General features: G+C 36.7%; 1 protein-coding gene across 5 annotated transcripts in view; it reads left to right on the forward strand.

Annotated features, from left to right (window-relative positions):
* The window catches only part of RGL1 (ral guanine nucleotide dissociation stimulator like 1), a 347473-nt gene that overhangs the window by 249421 nt on the left and 77032 nt on the right, over nucleotides 1–21020 (forward strand). For all 5 annotated transcript variants that reach the window (XM_056815635.1, XM_056815636.1, XM_001366649.4 and 2 more), the window contains one exon: nucleotides 11620–11697. In XM_056815635.1, coding sequence (XP_056671613.1) covers nucleotides 11620–11697 — 78 coding nt within the window. The remainder of the gene's footprint in view (nucleotides 1–11619; nucleotides 11698–21020) is intronic.

Raw genomic sequence — 21020 nt, forward strand, 5'->3', positions numbered from 1 at the left:
ATCATCTTCCTCTATGGGGTTGGGGAAATATGGAATGATCAACCTCTTTTCACAGTATTTTTGTTTGGCTAAATAAATCGAATTAATATTTCTCTATAAAGTCATTTGCACACTGGAAAAGAAAACAATTCTGCATAAACACAATGGTCCTGAGGAGAAGAGATTGGACCTTGATTGAAGCTAGACATTAGTTGTGAGGAAGTTACTTTTGTTTCCACAGACTGTCTGTCACAGGCACCAAAAATAATGTTTCCTTTTCCGTTAGGAATTTTAGTTTATTTTACAGGGAAATTCATTTTCTGACATCCTGTCTGCTGTTAGCCACCATCTCATATCATCAATAAAAATTAAAAAAATTTTTTCCATCAAAACTTCCTTTTCTTTGAGGGATATGAAGTAGTAGTAAAACTAATAAATAAAAGGTAAAATATTCATTTAAAATGTATTAAAATTCTTTGCTTCCTTGTTTAGATCTGTCATTTAATCACTGTAGGGAATTCTTTCTACTAGATGCAGATAAGCAGCATATCTCTAACTTAGAATTGTAGAGAGTTGGTTATGGGCATTACAAAGTCATCAAGTAAATTGCCTACCATCATGATAGCCAGAATGTGACAGAATCCTGACTTGAATTCAGGACTTTGCGACCTGGCATCCAGGGCCAGCCTTATATTTCCCCATATCACCTTACCTCTCCAGTCAATGCCCAAAGTCTTCTTTAAAAGAAGGATGTAGCCCAGTTTTTCATGTCCATTTATTTATATTGGATTTAAACAAATTAAAGTCTTTATGTTATTCTGGAGTTTGAATAAGCTCTTATGAAATGTTTACTTAGAGTATAATAATATTTTATAATAATAAACTTAAGTGTATTTAATATAACATTGCTACCCTTCTGTTTAGTAGATATTGTGGTTGCTTAGGTATTCCTTCTTGTTCATCCACAGTCATAATTGAATATGATTTTAAGCAGAAAGTACTCTGGGGAACAGCTATTAGAAAGTGATATTGGATATAATCTTCCTTTAGGACAGTGGCTTTCATAATATGATTACTAGTGATCCACAAGACCAGCTTTCATGAACTGACATTTTTGTTTCTTCCATGACTTAATTCTTTGTTCCTCTTGAACAGAAAATAAGGCATCAGATCATTAATGTCTCACTTAATAAAACACTTTTTTTCCCAATTGTTTAAACTTTTTCTTTCTAGTGCCTAAAAGAAAGCCTTGACTAGGGGACAGAGAGGTGACTCAGTGGATTGAAAAGCCATGTCTAGAGATGGGGGGGGGGGGTCTTGAGTTCATATGCAGCCTTTGAAATTTCCTTGCTGTGTGACCCTGGGCAACTCATTTAGCCCCAACTGTCTAGCCCCATGGTGGCAAACCTATGGCACATGTGCCAGAGGGGAGGTACTCAGAGCCTCTTTGTGGGAACACTTGCTATCACCTTGGTACAGAGTTCACAGAGTTCATTGCTAGAAAGCCAGAGGGAAGGGGGACCAGGCTACTCCATTCCCCTTCTCCAAGCACACCTGAGGACATTTCTCACATCCCCTGCCCCTCTAAAAGGTTCACCATCATTGGCCTACCCCTTACAGCTCTTCTGCCTTGAAACCAATGCACAGTATTTATTCTAAACTTGGGAAGTTAAGGGTTTTTTTTTTTTTTAAAGCATGCCTTGTATATAGATGAGTTGAATTAAATACAGTGGCAAAGGGGCATAAATAAATTTAGTTCTTTTGTCGGCTTTTTGTCTTTATCATACTAGTAAGTATATTATTTTAAAAAAGTTAAGAATTATTGCTCTACGAATCCAGGATGCACATCCCATGTAAGCTAGAGAAGACAACTTAAAGGAAATGTTAGTACCACCCCCATTTCCTTCTGAGCTTATGATTCTAACATAGTGGATATCCTGGCAAGGGTGAAAATTCCTTGGAAAACCAAGAGCTTTTCTGAAGTTCTTCTCCCCTTCCCCCAGTTATCATAATGGGTAAGTTTAAATAGCATTTCCTGCCTGAACATTGATGACCCTTACACATGAAAGAACCAATGGACAATGTGCATTTATTGTTAAAAATTTTTTTAAGTTGGGTTTTAGCTACACAGACAGTTTACAAAATGAAACTGTATAGTTTTTTTGATGAAAACTCATGAATTAGAAGTGATAGGGAAATAATGAGAAGAATTATATGTGTAGGTCCCAAAATGTCTTGAACACAGAAGTGAGAATTGAAGCTTTAACAAGAAATAGATTTCAGAAAGGTTTCTTGCTTTTACTACCTTGCCCTTGACAGAATTGGGAAAAGTAGTTGTTTCACACTTGAAATGATTGAAAACAGAATGTGCCCTACAGTAATTCACACTTCATTTAAGCATATGTTCAGCATGACACAGGGAGTTAGTTGACTAGTGTCTCAGGAGAAAGTCTCCTAAAGTTTGATCCACATGGACTAAGCTTCCCCCAGTCAGGAGGCAGAGGAATAGGGCATGAGCATCCACCGTATGCTTAGCACAACAGTGCGCTTTATGCAGCCATGACAGAGATGAACTCAACTCAGGAAAAAGGACTAAATCAAAGGACGATCATGTTTATCCACAGCATGTTAAAAAGCTGGACTCTTTCCTCCATGCAACCACATGGCATTACTGTGCATGAACCAGAAATGTTGAATCTGTTGTTTTAAAGTTAGGTAAGACTAAGACCACACATGAATGAAAATAATAAAATTCCCTTCTGGGCTGATTTAATTGTCTTTTGAAAATGTTGATTTATTTCTGCAGAGTAGACTTGATTCCTGCCTCACAACCCTGGGAATTCTCAATGGAAACATTTGGTGAGCGCGTAGACCTACCTTTATGCTACAAGGATGGTAGCAACCTAAAAATGATACTCCTACATTATGCTTAGGAAAAGCTTAAGGAGCACCATTAAATATCTTAGCATCCAATAAATAAATGAATATTCCTTCTTGAAAAAAGCCTGTCTGTCTGTCTGTTTATCTATCTGTCTGTCTGTCTATTTATCTGTCTGTCTGTCTATCTGTCTATCTATCTGTCTATCTATCTATCTATCTATCTATCTATCTATCTATCTATCTCTAAGACCAAAGACATTAAAACTGTTTGTTTCTAAGAATTCTTTTGGGAATAAGGAGTAATATTAGGGATGGAGAATACTTTAGGGTAGGAATGGCCAATGTGAGGGGTAGAGAGTAAAGGTCTTGGTTAGATGGACACCTTTCCAACTTAAATAGAACTTTTTGGCATATACTGCTATAGGCTTCCAGAATTTAGTCTCACTACTGGCCTTCATTGGAGAATCATAATAGGCCTGGGGTGGGGTACAGAAACATACAAAAAAATAACATTTTCAAAATCTATATCTGATCATCAAAAATGTTATGAGACGGGTGAAATTTCATTCTTGACATTTAAGGATAGGGAGTAGTAGAAACACATTTTTTTTTAAACCATTAACTTTCCGCCTTAGAATCAATACTATCTATGTATTGGTTCCATGGCAGAAAAGCAATAAAGGATAGGTAATGGGGGTTAGGTGATTCGCCCAAGGTTACACAGCTAGGATGTGTCTGGGGTCATATTTGAACCCAGGACCTCCTGTTTCTAGGCTTGGCTTTTAATCCACTGAGCTACCCAGTTGCCCCTTGAAAGACATTTTTAACAAAAAGACAAATACTATACACTACCTTCTCTCTTCTGTTAAAAATTTTTTAAAGAACTGAGTTAGTTAATTTTTTGCTGCTTTCCAGAATTTAGGTAGCTTGCAAGCTCTTTTAAAAGCTTATTTATGACATTTCTAATCATATTTTTCTTATATCTCATTCTTATGAGATATTTAAGAAAATTAAGCATAGGTTATTGTTTTGTTTTTTAATATGGGAGAGGAAAACAACAGAATGTGGTGTAAACCAATAAGATATGATAATACTAAGCAATTAGATCTGCTCACAAATGCCACAAACTAGCAGTTGGTTGCTTTCTGCTAATAGAAAAAATTTGAGACAAAGAAATTAGAATGATTGACTTAAAACCACCTGGTAAAATGAGTCAAAGTGTCCTTGTTCCTAATGCAGAGCCAAACTGTTAAGCATAGGAAATCCCTGGGCTTAAAACATATTCTTTAAAGCCCAAATACCACCGTACAACCGCATACACACAGAGAGAAGCTCCCATGCATACCTTCCCATCCCTCCAAATAGTTTCTTTTATTTTAGCCTATTTTGCAACAGGGACTGTAGTGTGTTAGCAAGTGATGTATTGGGAATCAAAAACTGGAATTGGGAAGGAGGGGTTACAAACAAGCCTAAGAATTATAAACATGAGCAAAGTAGGCCAGGAGAAGAGAAACATCTGACAGGGATCTAGAGAGAAAACTATGTGAAATCCTACACTAGCGGGGAGAGCGATCATGGATAAGAAATGACTTCGAACTTGAATGTGAAATTGGGTGGGGTAAGATAGGAAGAAGACTCATTTTCTTCTCCTTTCCTTTTATTTTTTTGGCTAATAAATGCAGAACTATTGGTCCTGGGTTTTCTTTTTTTTTGTTTGTTTTGTTTTGTTTTTGTCTTAACTTTAAAAGGGTAGAGCTGGAGGCACCGCTGAAGTGATTTTGCACCCTTCTTATTTTTAAATGGAAATTAAACAATTTTGGTTGTTGTTCTGTCATTTGTTGTATCTGACTCTTTGTGACCCCATGGACCATAGTTATCCATTGGTTTTATTGGCAAGGGTAATGGAGTAGTTTGCTATTTCCTTCTACTGTGGATCTAGCATATCTTTTGTCAGGGAATCAGAGGATAAGTGACTTAACTAGGGTCACACAGGTAGGAAGTATCTGAGGCTGGATATGAACTCAGATCTTCCTTACTTCAAGACCAGTGCTCTTAATGACTGAGCCATGGCTACCTCTAAATTAAACAGTATTTTGTAGCTATTAAATAGAACAGGAAATCTTAGTTCTACAAATGCACAGAATTTGTTGTCTGCTATCAAACCCCTACCTGAATAGGAATTCCCTGGATACTTTTTCAACAAGTGAATACTAAGCTTCTTTTGGAACTCCTTTCTTATTTTTTTTCCACTAAAATTTGATGATCCAGTCAATCTCCCAGCTTTTTCAGTCTTTTACTTGTTCATTAACAGTCTCTTCCAGGAAGGTCACCAAAAGCTCATTCCCTGGCTCTGCTTGGAATCTCCTTGTTCTTTTTTTGCCAGGTTGTCTTTTCTCTCTAAGTAACCACTGGTGCCACCAGTAGCTGTGTCCTTAAAGCCCAAAGCCATTAGATATTCCTCAAGCATATCTGAGTGGAAACCCTGACTTGGAGGACATTATTAATTAATTAATAAAGAAAATAGGATTTAGATATTATTAGATAGAATAATTAAAATTCAATATATTTATAATAATGATGAAATTATTTATACTTCTATTATTCATCTGGGCAACTAAGGTGGTACAGTGGATAGAGTGCCAGCTTTGAAATCAGGAAGACTCATCTTTCTGAGTTCAAATCTGGCCTCAGACACATACAAGCTGTGTGATCCTGGGTAAGTCACAGCCTTGTTTGCCTCAGTTTGCTTATCTGTTAAATGAGCTGGAGAAGGAAATGGCAAGCCACTCTAGTATCTTTGTGAAGAAAATCCTAAATGGGTCCCAATGATTTGTACATGACTAAAATGACTGAACAACAAATTACTCATTTGTAATAATAATAATAAAATAATAATAATGGTTATTAGTATAACACATGGTACCTGAGAATCTGGAGACCTAGTTCAAGGCTTCCTTTTGTCACTAACTAGCTCTGTGGTATCAGGAGATCACTTAACTTTTATGATCCTCAGTTTGCTGATAGATTTGAAAAAGGGATTGGGCTAGGTAACTAAGGAACCTTCTATATATGCTCATTTTGTGGCATTTGATCCTCACAACAATCCTGTCAATTAGATACTATTATTACTCCCATTTTACAGATGAGGAAAATAAATCAGAGATGTTAAGTAAATTGCTTAGGGTCAGTCCTAGGTGGAGTTTGAACTCAGGTTTCCCTGCCTTCAAGTCCCATATGCTATATACACCATGCTAGTGATGGCAAACCTTCTAGAGACTGAGTACCCAAATTGCAATCCTCATGCCACTTGTGAGTTACCCAGACAGGGGAGGGAGGAAGAGCTCCCATTGGGCTGCTGGGCAGAGGGGTGGGTGATGTGAGAAATGTCCACAGGCACATGTGGAGAGGGGGAAGGGAGCAGCTCCCTCTGGTATGCTCCAGCACACATGCCACAGGTTTGCCGACACAGCCCAATGCTATCTAGTTAAGTGGGTGGGCTTCCCTCTTTTTTTTATGTTTTAAATCTTAAGTGACTTAAATCAAATCATTTAATCCCAATTGTCTAACCCTTACCACTCTTCTGTCTTGGAACCAATACACAGTTTTAATTCCAAGACAGATGTGAGGGTTTAAAAAAAATAAAACTTGTTACTGATCCTTAGGTTAAAGTCCATAGTTTCATCAAAGAAGGTGCTGGTTGTTCCAGACATCTACAGATAGTTTCACCACATGATCCCCAGGGAGTGAAGGTTATGTTTTCCTTAAAAGTTTTTTTTTTTTGTTCTCCCTCATACCTAGCCTCACAGCTTGGTTAATTAAAATCAGTGGTTTTCATAGGTCAAAGAGCCTTGGTACAACTAAGCTTATCAAACCAAGTACAATTTCATAAATCAGTGGCTTCAAATGTGATTTCTTTGTTATTCTCAACATTTGCATTTCTCTAATTCTTCCACACCAAACATACAGACATACACACACAGACGCAGACACATACACATACCGAGAGCTTCTCTCTCTATCCTGTCCTTGTTCCCAGCAGCCTTATTAGAACTTGGAATAGTCTCCAGCATTGATTGTATCTTAGTCCTGCCTCCTTTAGTTCTTAGGAGGCAGAAAAGCCCCTCTGCCAGGAGGTTCTCATTGAAGCACAAAATTTCAGAGTTGAAAGGGATCTTAGTTTCTCTAGGACTCTTTTGGCTTGCAGGATATGTATGTGTATGTGCACGCATGTGTGTGCTTGTGTGTATATATCTACACACACTTATACACATATGTGAAAATAAAAAATTTTTGAGACTGGGTCTCCCTATTTCATTCAGACTGGAATTATAGCAGTCACACACATTCCCAACTCCACTCTAAAGGGGCTCAGGAATTTTGATTTGCTTCATTTCTGACTTGGGTTGGTTTGCCCCTCCTTAAGAAATCGATTACCCCCACCCCACAACGGTACTGGACTTAGTGAGCAACCTGCTGGCCTAGCCCATTGAAGCTCGGAACTCACAAGAGCTGCCAGGCCCAGCCTCTCCATAACAGGGAATGCAGACTCAAGACCACATCCCATTCTTTGTGTGATATTTGTACAACTAGCTTCCCCATAAATAATATACATTTTATTTATCTCACATCAGCTCTAATCAAATCAGTCCATTCCTTTTTGAGTCACAATTTTCTGCTTACCTCTCAGAACTCAGTTAAACATTACCACTCCTCCCATCCTTTTTAAAATCCAGTAAATAATTACTCAGAACTTAATTTTGCAAGTCCTTAGCAGAAATTTGACAGTCTGGGTGGCAATAGAACATGGTAAAGAAAACATTGGAAAGAGAATCAGGAAAATTAGGTTCCTCTTCTCCAACTTGGCAATGTGACCATGGGCAATCACTTGACATCTCTGGGCTTTGGTTGCCTTCTGTATAAACTGAGAGAATTTGAAATTATTTTCAAGGTCTCTTTCAGTCTTAACTTTCTCTGCTTCTTTCTTTTGCTTCATTGGTTAGCAATTTTAATAACATTGTTTTCTGTTTATTGTATAAGTACATACAAAGCCAAAATTTCTGAGAATTAATATTTTTATTTGAATTTTGCAATTTGAGGTGTTCAGTTTGTGGCTCATAAACCTTTTTAAGAAGTTGGAGTTTTAATATTGACTTTCAGGGGGATTTTTGCACAGATTAGAGTCAGGGATCATTTTGACTGATCTCCTTCTATAGAAAAACACTAGTTTATTTACACACAAACTTAAATGAGCTGAATTTGACTTTGAGTTTGTAGGAAAGCTATGAGTGGGCCCAGGCAAGCATCAAAGAAACGAATTCATCTTGAAAACACTTCCAGCGTATGACTCTAAGGTGGTCTAACCTCAGAATTTGGAACTCCTGGACTCGGGTGCCAGTTTAAATATTATTTGGCATGAGAACTTCTGCCACTTCCATAGAATGTTAGTTTAACTCCATCAGGGAGATATTGTCATTTGTTCATCTATCAAGTCCTTTGAGAATAAAAGACATTTATAGTGATAGCCATAATGTGCAAGTAACTAAGAGGGGAACTCTGGGAAACTCAAATTTTGAAGTACTTCCCACTTTTCACCTTTTCTCTGTTTATTAAGATTTTCTTTATAATCTTGGCTCTGTGTTTCTTCTGCTGTCTAGACTGTATTAAGTTATTAATATTTACAGCATATCTTCATAGCTTAGTCTAATAAGCACCAGGTATCTAAAGAGCTTTGCAAATATCAGAACTCTCTCTCTAAAATATATATATATATATATATATATATATATATATATATATATATAGTGATATAAAGTAGCCCTTGCTCTCAAGGAACTTACATTCTATTGAGGGTTATGACATGTACATGGATTAGTATTTATGCAATATATAAAAATAATTTAGCAGTGGGTATTGGGAGCTAAAGGAATTAGTTAAAAATCCTTATACAAATAGTAAATGACAGAGAGGGAATTTGAACACAAGTTTTTCTATTTAAAGCTTTATCCCATAGACTAAGTGGCTTTCCAAATTGGTGTCTGAACAAAGAATAACACAAAGTTCTAGTGAAGTTGGGAAGAAAGAAAACCTGGAACTTCTTGCTTAGAATACCACTTTCAATAAAAGTATTTGGAGCAAAACACTGAGGAAAAGCAACTGCTTGACTATAGGGGTTGAGGGGATATGACTGAGGAGAGACCTTAAATAAACACCCTAATACAAATACCAACAACATGGAAATGGGTTCGAATCAAGAATACAAGTGATACCCAATGGAATCACGCATCGTCTATGGGAGAGGTGGGGGGTAGGGGAGGAGGAAAAGAAAATGATCTTTGTCTCCAATGAATAATGTTTGGAAATGACCAAATAAAATAATGTTTAAAAAAAAAACAAAAAAAAAGTATTTGGAGCAATAATATAATATACTGATTTTCCCCAATAGCTTTCCTTCCATTTATTTCTATGGCGGCTCACACCATTAAAAGAATAAAAGAAAAAATCTTGACAGAAGCTCTCTGTCTAGAGAAAAACTTGAAATAGATAATACCTGACTGTTATTTGAAGAGCCAAGGAAATGATTCAACTGATATAACTAATGAGTTACAGTAATTAAATAAAAAATATCCTAGGCATCAGACAATATCACAATTTAGTGTAGACATCGCTTTTTTTTTAAATTTTCTTAACAAGGAACTCATACAGCTTAGGGACATTATTCACAGTCATAGTGGTCAAAGATAGAGCCCACAAAGCACAACTGTGTATACCTATCTACTTGGCCAAATAATTTCCTTCTACCCACTTTGCTCACATAGAAGGAGAATAAACCTTACTCTAATAGGTATTTTTGTGCCTAAAAGTCCCTCAAGGAACAGCTGCAGAAAGGAACAAAGAGGAACAGCTAGGGTGTGGAGCCATGGAAAATGTCTCTAGGAGACCAAGAAGGCCAGAAGGTTGATGATCCGAAGAGAGAAACAGGTGGATTGGGGAGCCTAGGGCCTAGAACTGGGTCCAGAAGTCTGTATAATCTGAGATAGAGCCAGATGGACTGGCATTAAATCAAGCCAGAAGGGAAACTTTTATTTAATAAAAGATTTTTATAACCTAGCAACAAGAGACCCTAAGGCTATTGGGACCTTAACATTATTAGTGAAAGTCAGAAGAAAGTTTATTTTTTATAGATAATTATAAATTGCTAATGATAGAAACGTTCTTATCAAGGCTTTGGGACAGATTTTGACTATGTTTAACTTTATAAAATTTCTGAATTCTTCATAGATAAAATGAGAACCTGAAATAACCTAGAAACTGCATGGTGTTAGAAATTAATTTAAAGAACCCTAAGAACTTAGAATTAACTTATCTAGCCTTTTTCTTATGACATAGTTATTATGTACTGATAAGTATAATATTCTTATATACATTTAGTCTAAGAAAAGCATTATGTAGCTAGGAGTACATTTTTTTAATGTACTTTTTTTCTTTTAATGTACTAAATCTGGCATTTCTAATTTTTGCTAAAGTATTCAAGACCAAATGGAAGCAGTTACAATTGAAGTGATTTGGCCCAAGTTATCTAGATTGATCCCAAAACAAAAATCCACTTTGAGTCTTGAATGGTCTAGATTAGTCTAGTTTTGTGGCCCAATTCACCAAGGACTTACTCAGCTCTCTGACTTTAGTATTGTAGATTTGCCTTCTTGGGGTTCTAATGCTTTTATGATTGTGTCATTGACATTACTGTCTCCATTGTCATTGCCTACGATATGTACACCACTCCCTACAACAGAGAAAAGTCATACTACCTGTTCATTAGGAGCTTTTGCTCACATACTTTTGAGTATATGACTTACTAGGTATTGCTAGGGGGAAGAGAATAGCTCATTTTTAAGGTACCTTCACTTGCTAAGGGAAATAAAGCTGTCTTTTTTTAAGATTTTAATTGCTTTTTTTTTTAATGTCACCTGTCTCCCTCTCCTACCAACCTTTAATCCTTTAATGAGCCATTACTTACAATAAAGAATTTTTTCAAGGAAGAAGAAAAATCATTAAAACTGATCAACACATTGAGAAAATTTCAAAACATTTGCCTTGACATTTTCTTCATCATAGTTCTCGGACACAATACCACCATACCCCTGAACATTGACCTCTACAGAAGGACAGAGAGAGCCTTCTTAGATATCTCCTTTAGGGGCCAAGCTTGCTCTTATAACTTCCCAATATTTAATATTTAATTACTATTCAGTTTCGTTATTGTTATTTTTTACATTGTTTGCTTATTATGGTTTTCCTGGTTCTGCTAACTTTACTTTGTATCTGGTTATATAAGACTTTTCAGTCTTCTTGATATTCATCATGCTTGCCATTTCTTACAGCACAGTAACATTTCATTACATTCACGTACCACAAAACTGCAGTATTTAAAAAATAAAAGCACCCATGATGCAATATAGCCCATACTACCTTTAAAATAAAGCAACAGAATTGAGGCATTGCCCATCCTGTTATCATATATTTTGGATATGTTTCTTGAAACAGTTTTAAGTATAATGAGGTTATCATGACAAGCAACTGTTATGTTATTCAACTACTTCTCTATCATTCTTTTTTAGATTTTTATATGTAAATCCAAAACACTAATAAGCCACAGTCCAGTCTCCTTTAGCAATTTTCCCCAACCAGATCTGCCATTCTGTTATAGGAATTGAGTTGCTTTCTTTTCTAGTGCCAACTGAATGCATTCATTTTGTTATACAGGTATGGCAACCTGAGGAGCCCAAACTGTGAAGAAGACAGAAGCCCAAATTCATCAGAATGCAAGACAGTGCTCAGGAAGTAAGTATGGCTTACTTAAGACCAAGAATGAACTTTCAGCCAGGAATGGAATGTCATCAGCGCAGTTTGTTTTTTTCTCTCTGAAGCTTTTGTGTGACTTTATTTTTGGCTCTACCTAATGATATAAACCAGAATGTCTGTAGTAACTGGATATGGGTTCATCGTGGGGATAAAAGTGTAAAGTCCAGGATTGGACATCACCAGGTTCTCACTTCCTCTGTTTGCAGGTCTGGGGCTGGGATGGGGAAATTATGTAGTTCTTAAATGAGTTGGGTCTTCACAGTGGAATTTCATGGTTTCATTTGGGATGCTGAAAATGTACAGATCATCAAGTTTACCTGTATTTAAATGAGAGAGTCTCAATGCATTCCAAAGCTATATATAAATTTGGGTTGTGTGTTGTTTGGGGTTAGTTGTAGCACAGCCTGCTCCCATTAGCATGGATTATTGAGACATCACTGTGTATTATTAAGAAAAATCTTGGGACAGTTGTCTTCTAGTTTTCTTATTTGTAGAAATACCCTTCCTACATTTTCCCTCTCATGCTGGTGTGGAAAAGTTTGCTGTCTGAGGATAACTGCAAGTTCCTGAGATGACAGATACCACACTACCACACTGACATTTATATATATATATATATATATATATATATATATATATATATATATATATATATATATATATGTGTGTGTGTGTGTGTGTGTGTGTGTATATATATATACACACACACATTTGTAAATATTTTAAAGATATAATTTATATATAAACTATGTCTATATCATAAACCACTTCTCTCAATCCACAGCTTTCCAAGAACAACAAATGTATTCATTTTCTAATGCTATTCTATAAGTTACTAGAATGTATGATTCATGAAGTCAGAGACTGTCTTGTAGACACTTTGTATCTTCCCAGTGTCTATCCCAGTGTTCAGCACACAGTAGATGCTTTGTAAATTTTTGCATGTATATCAACCATGTAGTTGAGTCTAACCTCACAAAGCCTTAGAGACTGAAGATGATGTCTCTTTTGTCCCTTAACACCACCATTATCCAGGGATTCTGCCTTACTAATCTTATCTCCATCTTGAAACTAATAATTATAGCAACTTAAGTCACTTTTCTTTCCTACAGAACCACTGTGAACATTGAGTTATTGGCTCAGCAAGAGCAGATGAATCCTTCATTGTGGTTCAAGCCATAAAAATCCACAGATGTCTTGGGTTTCTGTACTGTCCAGGGTGACCATTTATTCAGATAGCCAGGTATCAAGATAGCAATGATGTGAAAAGTACCAGGACTTTCAGTCTTCTCCAGTTTATTTTAAACACAAATAGGATTCTGGCAGAAACAATTAAGAAAAATAACTGTGTTATGTGTCCAAATTCATGTTCATTATTTTTAATGTCTCATCATAAAACTTCATTCAAGTTCATTGTTTCCCAGGCAAATTGGCTGTCAGACTGAACTCTAGAATAAACTTAGGTTATAAAATACTTTATATTTTTAATGCATGTTGAGACTCTAAGAGTCTTATAGTAGCACCCTTATGGGGTACACATTATCTGAGGGTTATATTCCTTTCCCCCAAATTCCCCTGATTCCCAATGAATCATTGGTAGAAAGTTGGAGATGTTTTGATGTCTATATTTTAAAATAAGTTTAAACACCTTCTAATCTGACCCCTTTCTTCTCCCTCCCTCTCCCTTATCTGGCCTCATTTTCCTTCTTTTATTACCTATCTTGCTTCATCCTGGAGTCCTTTTGCTTCCAGTAGAGTTAACTTGTTATTGATCCCTCAGACAGGAAATGTAGGAAAGTATCCACACTCATTTGTATCTGAGATGTTGAAAGATTTTATGTGGTCCACCTCTGTCATTTGATATATAGCAGCAATTAGAAGGCCTCTCATTAGGGATGACAGCACTAATTCTACAAGCCCAAAAGACAGTATTTACTTTTTACAGTCACAGCACCTACTATTTAAAAAAAATGGAGTGCTTCCATTCAGAAATTTCTTCTGTTTCTGTGTCACTGAATCTCAATGACTTGTTAGAACAGTTAGTTCTAACTAACTGTTAGCTAACTGGGTAAAACGTTGATAATCAGAAGGCTACTGGTGCAGCCCCAGAGAGCGGAGCTCTTTTTTCAGCCCTCCCACTAACAAATTGTGTGACATTACCTAGATCTTTTCTGGGTCTGAATTTCCTCCTCTGAAACATCAGGGGTGTTGGACTGGATGCCCCTGGCAGTTCTGATGCTGACTCTTTATATCCTTAACATGTGGGCTATCTCTCCTTTCCTTTATAATGCTATATATATCATATAGTTCAGAAAATAGCATTCATTACAAAAATAAAATAAAAATTTTAAATTAGAAAAGAAAACATTAGGAAGTAGAAAGGGCCTTCTAGCAATGAGGATAAAGCATTTATTGAAAGTTAATCCTTTTTCCTAGGTTACTCTCATTTCTCTTCTTATATTACTCCATTCTTCCCTCCCCTGTAGTTCCTTTTCTTGTGAGTGGACCCTGATGGAATCATTTAACTTAAAACACAAATACAGACCTTTAAAGCCCTCCAAAAGTCTGGCTGAACACTGCTTTTCCAGATCTATTTTACATTTTTTTTTTGCCATCTTGAACTCTTTGTCTCTAATGTTCCAGCTAAAACTAGCCACTTTCTCTTCCAGGAATTTGACATGCAATCTCCCACCTCCATGCCTTTGTATAGGCTCAGATCTGGAGACATTTTCCATAGAAAACCTTTCCTTATTTCCCTAATTGTTAATGCTCTTTCCTTCCTTGAATTATCTTGAAACTACTTGTATATTTAGATATTAGAATGTAAACTCCTTAAGGGCAGGGACTGTTTTTTTTTTTCTATTTGTTTTTTGGTTTTGTGTTCTTTCATCTAGCACAATGGCTTAGGCATTCTAGGTGTTTAATAAATGTTTGCTGGATTAGATTGAACCACAAGTAGATTCTTTGTCTTGCTCATCAAATGATATCACAGAGCAAAGAAAGAGATTTTTGTCCCATGGTAAGCAATGGCAGTATTCTCTTTATTTTCCTTTGGTCATAAATCTGCTCTCTTGTGATTTCAGGTGGGGAACAGACAGCAGGATTCAATGAAATCTTAAGGAGTAGAACATCCTGTTTGAGCTTAGATGTCTCTAGTATAGCAGATCAGAAAAAATAAACACTGGATTGGGCTTAACTATAAGCAGAAAAATGTCTACCTTTGGGGTGTTTTTCCAGCATTTGCTTTTAAAGTGTAGAGCAAGTGTCATACTATATGGGATATCCATCCAGTTTATTATGAAAGCCTGTGTTTGCATCTGTCTTCTGATGTACAAAGTGTTCTACCTATAACACCTCATTAAATCCTCACAAAAAGCCTCCACAGTATAACTATTCCCATCCTTTTTTTATAGATGAGGAAATGGAGTATCAGACACAAGAATAGAGTTTTTTTAAGGTTCAGGACTGGTTAGTAGGAGAGCTAAATCTTGAAATTAGGTCTTGTGACTCCACTTTTTCTACTTTGCTGAGTTGCCACTCAGTTAGAAAGTTAATGTTTCTCTCTTGTTTTTCTAAACATGGACTCCTCTCTAAGAGTATACTGAGTAGGAAGTTGAAAGAAGGAATAGATGTGATCCAGTAGCAGCAATCTGTTACACAGAAGCAGCCTTCAAGATGAAAGATTGCTTTCTTATGTCTTAGATGAAAACAAACCAATGCATTTTAAACATTTAAAGATGTATTAGAATGTCTCACAAAGACTTGAATTTCTAGTCCAGTGATTCTCCTTTTTGGCATATGTGCTATGTGAGGAAGCTTTAAAATGATCTGATTAAAGCAAGAATCTTCAAATACCAAAGAAATCAACTTTGGTGTTTTTTGGATATTAGGATCTGTGCCAGACAAGTGGGATCTGGTTAAGTTAAAGGAAAAAAGAGCCAGAGTTAAATTTGAACTGATCCAGAGAACAAGGGCACAATTACTTCAAATATCTTGCTCTGTGGTGTCTCAAGCAACCAAGGCATTGAATATCCACAGGGATGAAGCCCCACTGCCTTAATTTCTATCTAAAATCTTATTCTCTGTTAGAACTACTTTTGTAGATTCTCCATAAGCCTCTTCACTGTGCTGATTTCTGAAAACACTAAGAAAGGTAAAAGATAGTTCATTTTCACAAGGAGCCTCTGGGCTGATTAGTTGGGAGTGGGGAATAACATGTAAGCAACTACATAGACATAAGATATGTATACTGAGATATGATAAATTGGAGACAGTTAGCAGAGGGAAGATCCTAGCAAAAAGGGAGAATAGGAAGACTTTTTATAGAAAGAAGGATTTAGCTAGGCTTTGAAGGAAGCCTAGGAATCTAAGAGTTTGAAATGAGGAGGGAAAAAATTAGAAACATGAGGTATAACCAATGAAAATGCCAGATTTGGAATATGGAGGGCCTCTTGCAAGACACAGCAAGGAGGCCAGTGCCACTAGATCACAGACTACATAGAATGGAGTAAGGTAAAAGAAGTTTGGAAAAGTAGGAAGGGGTCAGTTTACGAAGGGCCTAAAATAGGATTTTATGTTTGTTCCTAGAGCCAATAAGGAGTCTCTAGAGATTGATTTCAAGATCAGACCTATACTTTTTAGGAAGCTCAGTCTGACATCTGAATGGAAGATGGACTGGAGTGGGGAGAGATTTGAAGTAGAGAGACCAGCCACAGACAACTGTGATAGTCCAGACAAGGAATAGATGAGGACCTATACCAGGGTGGTGGCATTGTCAGAGCAAAGAAAGGGGCAGATGCTAAAAATGTTATCAAGGCAAAATTGATATCCTTTGACTGCAGATTGGATGTGGTGGTCAGGGGGTAGATAAAAGAAAATGAGTAGCTGAGGATGATAACTAGGATATAAACTTGCATGACTGGGAGCATGAGGGTACACTTGACAGTAATAACACGGATAGGAAAATAGGAGGGGTTGGGGAGAGACGATATTTTGTGTATGCTGAATTTAAGATATCTATGAAACATCAGTGAGTTTAAGATATCTATTCAGCAGCTGGAAATTTAAGGTCTAGTCAGCCGAGAGGTTGAGGCAAGATAAATAGAACTGAGAATCCTCAAAATAGAATTGATAATTAAATATATTGAGAACTGATAAGATCACCTGTTGAAATAGAATAGAAGGATAATAGAAGGGAGGGGGAGAAGATAGATACCAAGGATTAAGAATTCCTTCAGTATTGAAACCTTGCTTCTGTTCTCTGTCCATATACCTCTTGCCCCTCTCATTGACTTCCAATTGGGGCACAGCTGGCTCAAATGTCATAATTCTTTTGGATCAAAGGTAAGCCATAATTCCTATAATCTGACACTACTATAGAGGAGGAGGAAGTAAAGAAGAGAGAGTGGTGGTCAAGATCAGAGAACTGTTGTGTTCTAGAATACATCAGAGGTCATCATTTAATTCGACTACACCCTGGCTTCCAAAACATGAATCTCCTTTACAATATCCTTAATAAATGGTTTTCCTTTTTTTTTTTTGTTTCAACTTTTCTCAGTTCTGTCTCTGGCTAAATGCCCCTTCAAGTTCCTTTATAAAGCTGGAGATGAGCCTTCATTTGTTTTCCACACATCCATCATTTCCTATCAATCACCCATCATGTTTGGAGGTGTACCTTCCCTATTGACAAAAGGCCATTGGAAACTAGGCAGGTTCTTCTGTCCATTTCTCTCCACAACATTGCTTCTGAATTCCAGGCATATTGCTTTCCTGAGACCTTTACTGTAACTCAGTCTGTTCCCATAGGCAGCCCAAGCAATTGAAATGCAACAAGGTATTATTAATTAGTTAATTTTGTGTCCACTAAAGATATTTTTCAAAGCAGACTGCTCAATTCTGATATTCTAAAATGAAGTGGCAGCAATCTTATACAGGAATCATCTGTTCTGCCAGTGAGAAATATTTTATCACATAAAATAAGATATGCTTTTTATCTTGGTTCTGCATCTTTGGTATTTCTAGGTTTTGCCTTGTCATGTTAGCCAGATAGCAAAAGAAACCTTCCTTACGACTCATAATCCATTGAATTCAGGGATAAAAAGATATGGACATTATTTGACAGGAATGATTTTTTTTTTACCTTCCGTCTTGGAGCCAATACTTTACTTTGTATTGGCTCCAAGGCAGAAGAGTGGTAAGGGCTAGGCAATGGGGGTCAAATGACTTGCCCAGGGTCACACAGCTGGGAAGTGTCTGAGGCCAAATTTGAACCTAGGACCTCCCATCTCTAGGCCTGGCTTTCAATCCACTGAGCCACCCAGCTGCCCCCAACAGGAATGATTTTGAGTGATTGCATCACCATTCTCTTAACATACATTACTTCAAATTTTGTTCCATCTAATTTAAAGAGATTCAGGAAATAATGCTTTAATTTATTTCTTCTCTTCATGGACTATTCTAATGTTGAAACAACTTCAGTTTCCTTTTTATTGAATTTTCTTTGGAGACAAAAGTTTGTTTTTCTCCATCTCCTGGATAGCAATGCTTCAAACCATTGTTCCACCCATTTCTACCCCTCCCTGCCCTAAACATTCAAGTAATGCAAATTTCATTCTTTTAATCTTTCTGAAGGAATTCTGACTATTGACATCAGATTTCCAGTACTGAAGCAGGGTCATAGAAATAGTAGTAACCCAAAACACTGGAAAGAGTTTAAAGGAATGTCAGATGAGTTAAAGAAAGTTGGCTGTGATTCTATAAGGCCTGGGAAACTTACAGTGGAAAGTATTTAAAAACCCTCCTGGAAAGGTTGCAATCAACTTAGATTCCAGTAAATTTACCTTCATTAAAAGGGCAGCTGCAAAGAATCTGGCCAAGTGTGGAAGGCATGTGAGCATTAAGAGCAAAGTAAAGGCAGAGGATTTTTCACTCACTTTTGGATGAGCGAAGGGAGGGAAATTGAAATGAGTTTTTTCTTTTAAAATCAAAATGAGCAAAAATTTGAAATAAACAAATTATAGTGGAGAAGATCTAAATTCTGGCTGGTTTAAAAATATGCTTATTGGGTTTTAAAAAAGTATGAAAGAACTGATGGTCTTTATAGTGAGAGCTAAATGGAGTAAAGCTCCGCCCAAAAATGTCCTTTTCCCAAGAGTAAGAGAGAGAGAGTTGCAATAAAATGGGTAGATGATCTTCAAGGAGGAAAAAATGGATATCCGAGGACTTTTTTTGAGCTCTCTGGGAGATATTAGATAAAATAGAGAAAATAAAAAAAGAGAAAAAAAGCTTCAAACTGTTCCACATACAAATGAGTACAGTCTTTCAGATAGTTTTCAAAAGTCAAGTTCCTCATGCCCAACTAACTACCTTTTTCATATTTATCCAAGGTCCAGTGATGATGCCTTAGATAGTATGGTCAGAAAAACTCTAGAATAAAAGAGCTGGAAGATCCTCTGGCCCAGATCCCTATTTTGCCCAAATTCACAAAGCTGATCAATGTGTTTATCAAGGACTAGAATTCAGGTCTCTCAGACTGTTCTTTCTACTTTACCAAAGTTGTGGGTAATACTTTGGATATGTATTTAGGCTCTTTATTGATTGTAGTTTGGAATTCTTTGTAACTAGGCTTAATTTATTGCAAACCTGTGCTAAATCACTTGGCTGTTCCTCTTCTAGTTAATGAATGTCATGAACAAAAGTTCCCAAACAGCTGGTATAAATGTGGAAGTTAAATTCGTTTCCTGAGGAAGGAGATGGGTTGAAGGATATGAAGAAAGAAACAGGAAGACTAAATTGAGTTTGGCCAAATGATTTGGCCTATTGAACTCAATGCCCATTTCCTGTTCCTGATGTGTATGGAACATCTGTTATTACTAATGAAAACTCCGTTTTAATAGTGAAAAGTTAGGCAATATCTTACCAGGTACCTCTCTATGACATCAGCACTTCAGATGCAGAATGTGCAGGATGGAAAATGTTGGATTTCAGAAAAGTGAATGATGGGAGAGATAGTCCTCCTTCATTGAAAATGACCCTCCCTTTTCCCCAATATCAGTTCAGTTTTTTGTTTCTCTTGAAGGAGAACCCTATCCACCTTCTCTTTTCATACTTTTTTCCTAGTTCTCAGGTGGTACTAGATTTTATGTTAGATCAAGTTTTCAAGTCCTGGCTTCAATAAGCAAAACACGGCCTCAGGCATTTATTAAAATTTTACTAGGTGCCAGGCACTATTCTTAGCACCAAAGGTACAAAGACAAGCAAAAAAGAAAGACAATCTCTGTTTTCATGACACTTATCTTGTAATGGAGGAAAACTACACAAAAACGGAGCTGAAAAACTGAAGTAGGAGAGGGAAAGGATCAAGGCTCAGGTAAAGGAGGAATAAGTATTGAAGTCAGGAAAATCAGAAGTACAGCTAGGAGGGGAATGAAGCTTGATTGGGCTAGGCCTTTTTCCAAAATGGAGGCCACAAGAGGAACTCACCAATGGGAGAAAGAGGCTCATTATGGTGAATGTTACAGGGTAAGGAGGCCTCAGATGCTGAAAAAGGCTCCTAGCTTACTAGTTGTATGACTGTGGTCAACTCATCTTTCCAGTTGTTTGCTAAAACTGGTATCTAATTTCAAGATAACTAAGAAATGAAATGAAACTAGCAAATCCCTTCACTCATATTTGGAGATCTCTTTTTCAGAAGTCGTCCCTGAAATTGTATTGATTAGTTCTATTAGTGAATAAGTGAAGTGACAACTTACAAAGGCCTCAAAATAGCCACATTACCTTTTTGTAGAGAAAGTCAGTAGACCAAAGGCTTGGGAATTGATCTTCATATGTTTTCTTCATTTATGTTTGATGGGAATTTTAACAACCTAGTCCAAACATTCCCTAACATGAACGATGGACTTCTCTTCATTCCTTTATTTTGATATTTCAGTAGATCTATAAGCTCATAGTTTAATTTGGTACTTCTCTAGTGATTCAGATAACAACTCTTTAATATTTTTTCACCTTATGCATCTCTACTATTTACTATTTGTGTGAAATCTCTTTCTTTTTTTCTGTTTCTCAATTTTTGTGTCTACAAAATGAAGGAGTTGAGCCAAGTGATCTTTAATGTTTTTCCCAGCTCTAATTTCTTTTATCTTATTAATGTCCTCCCAGAAGACTTCTAGAGGGGGCACACTCAGCATTCTGGGAAGCCTTCCTCTAATTCCCTTGATACTGAATGAATCTAGGACATGTGGACTCTCCATAGGTTTTCTGTCAGCTTGTTGCAAAACTTGCCCACTTTCTTTTCCAGTGATAGA

Source organism: Monodelphis domestica, chromosome 2, assembly GCF_027887165.1.
Source record: "Monodelphis domestica isolate mMonDom1 chromosome 2, mMonDom1.pri, whole genome shotgun sequence".
NCBI lineage: Eukaryota > Metazoa > Chordata > Mammalia > Didelphimorphia > Didelphidae > Monodelphis > Monodelphis domestica.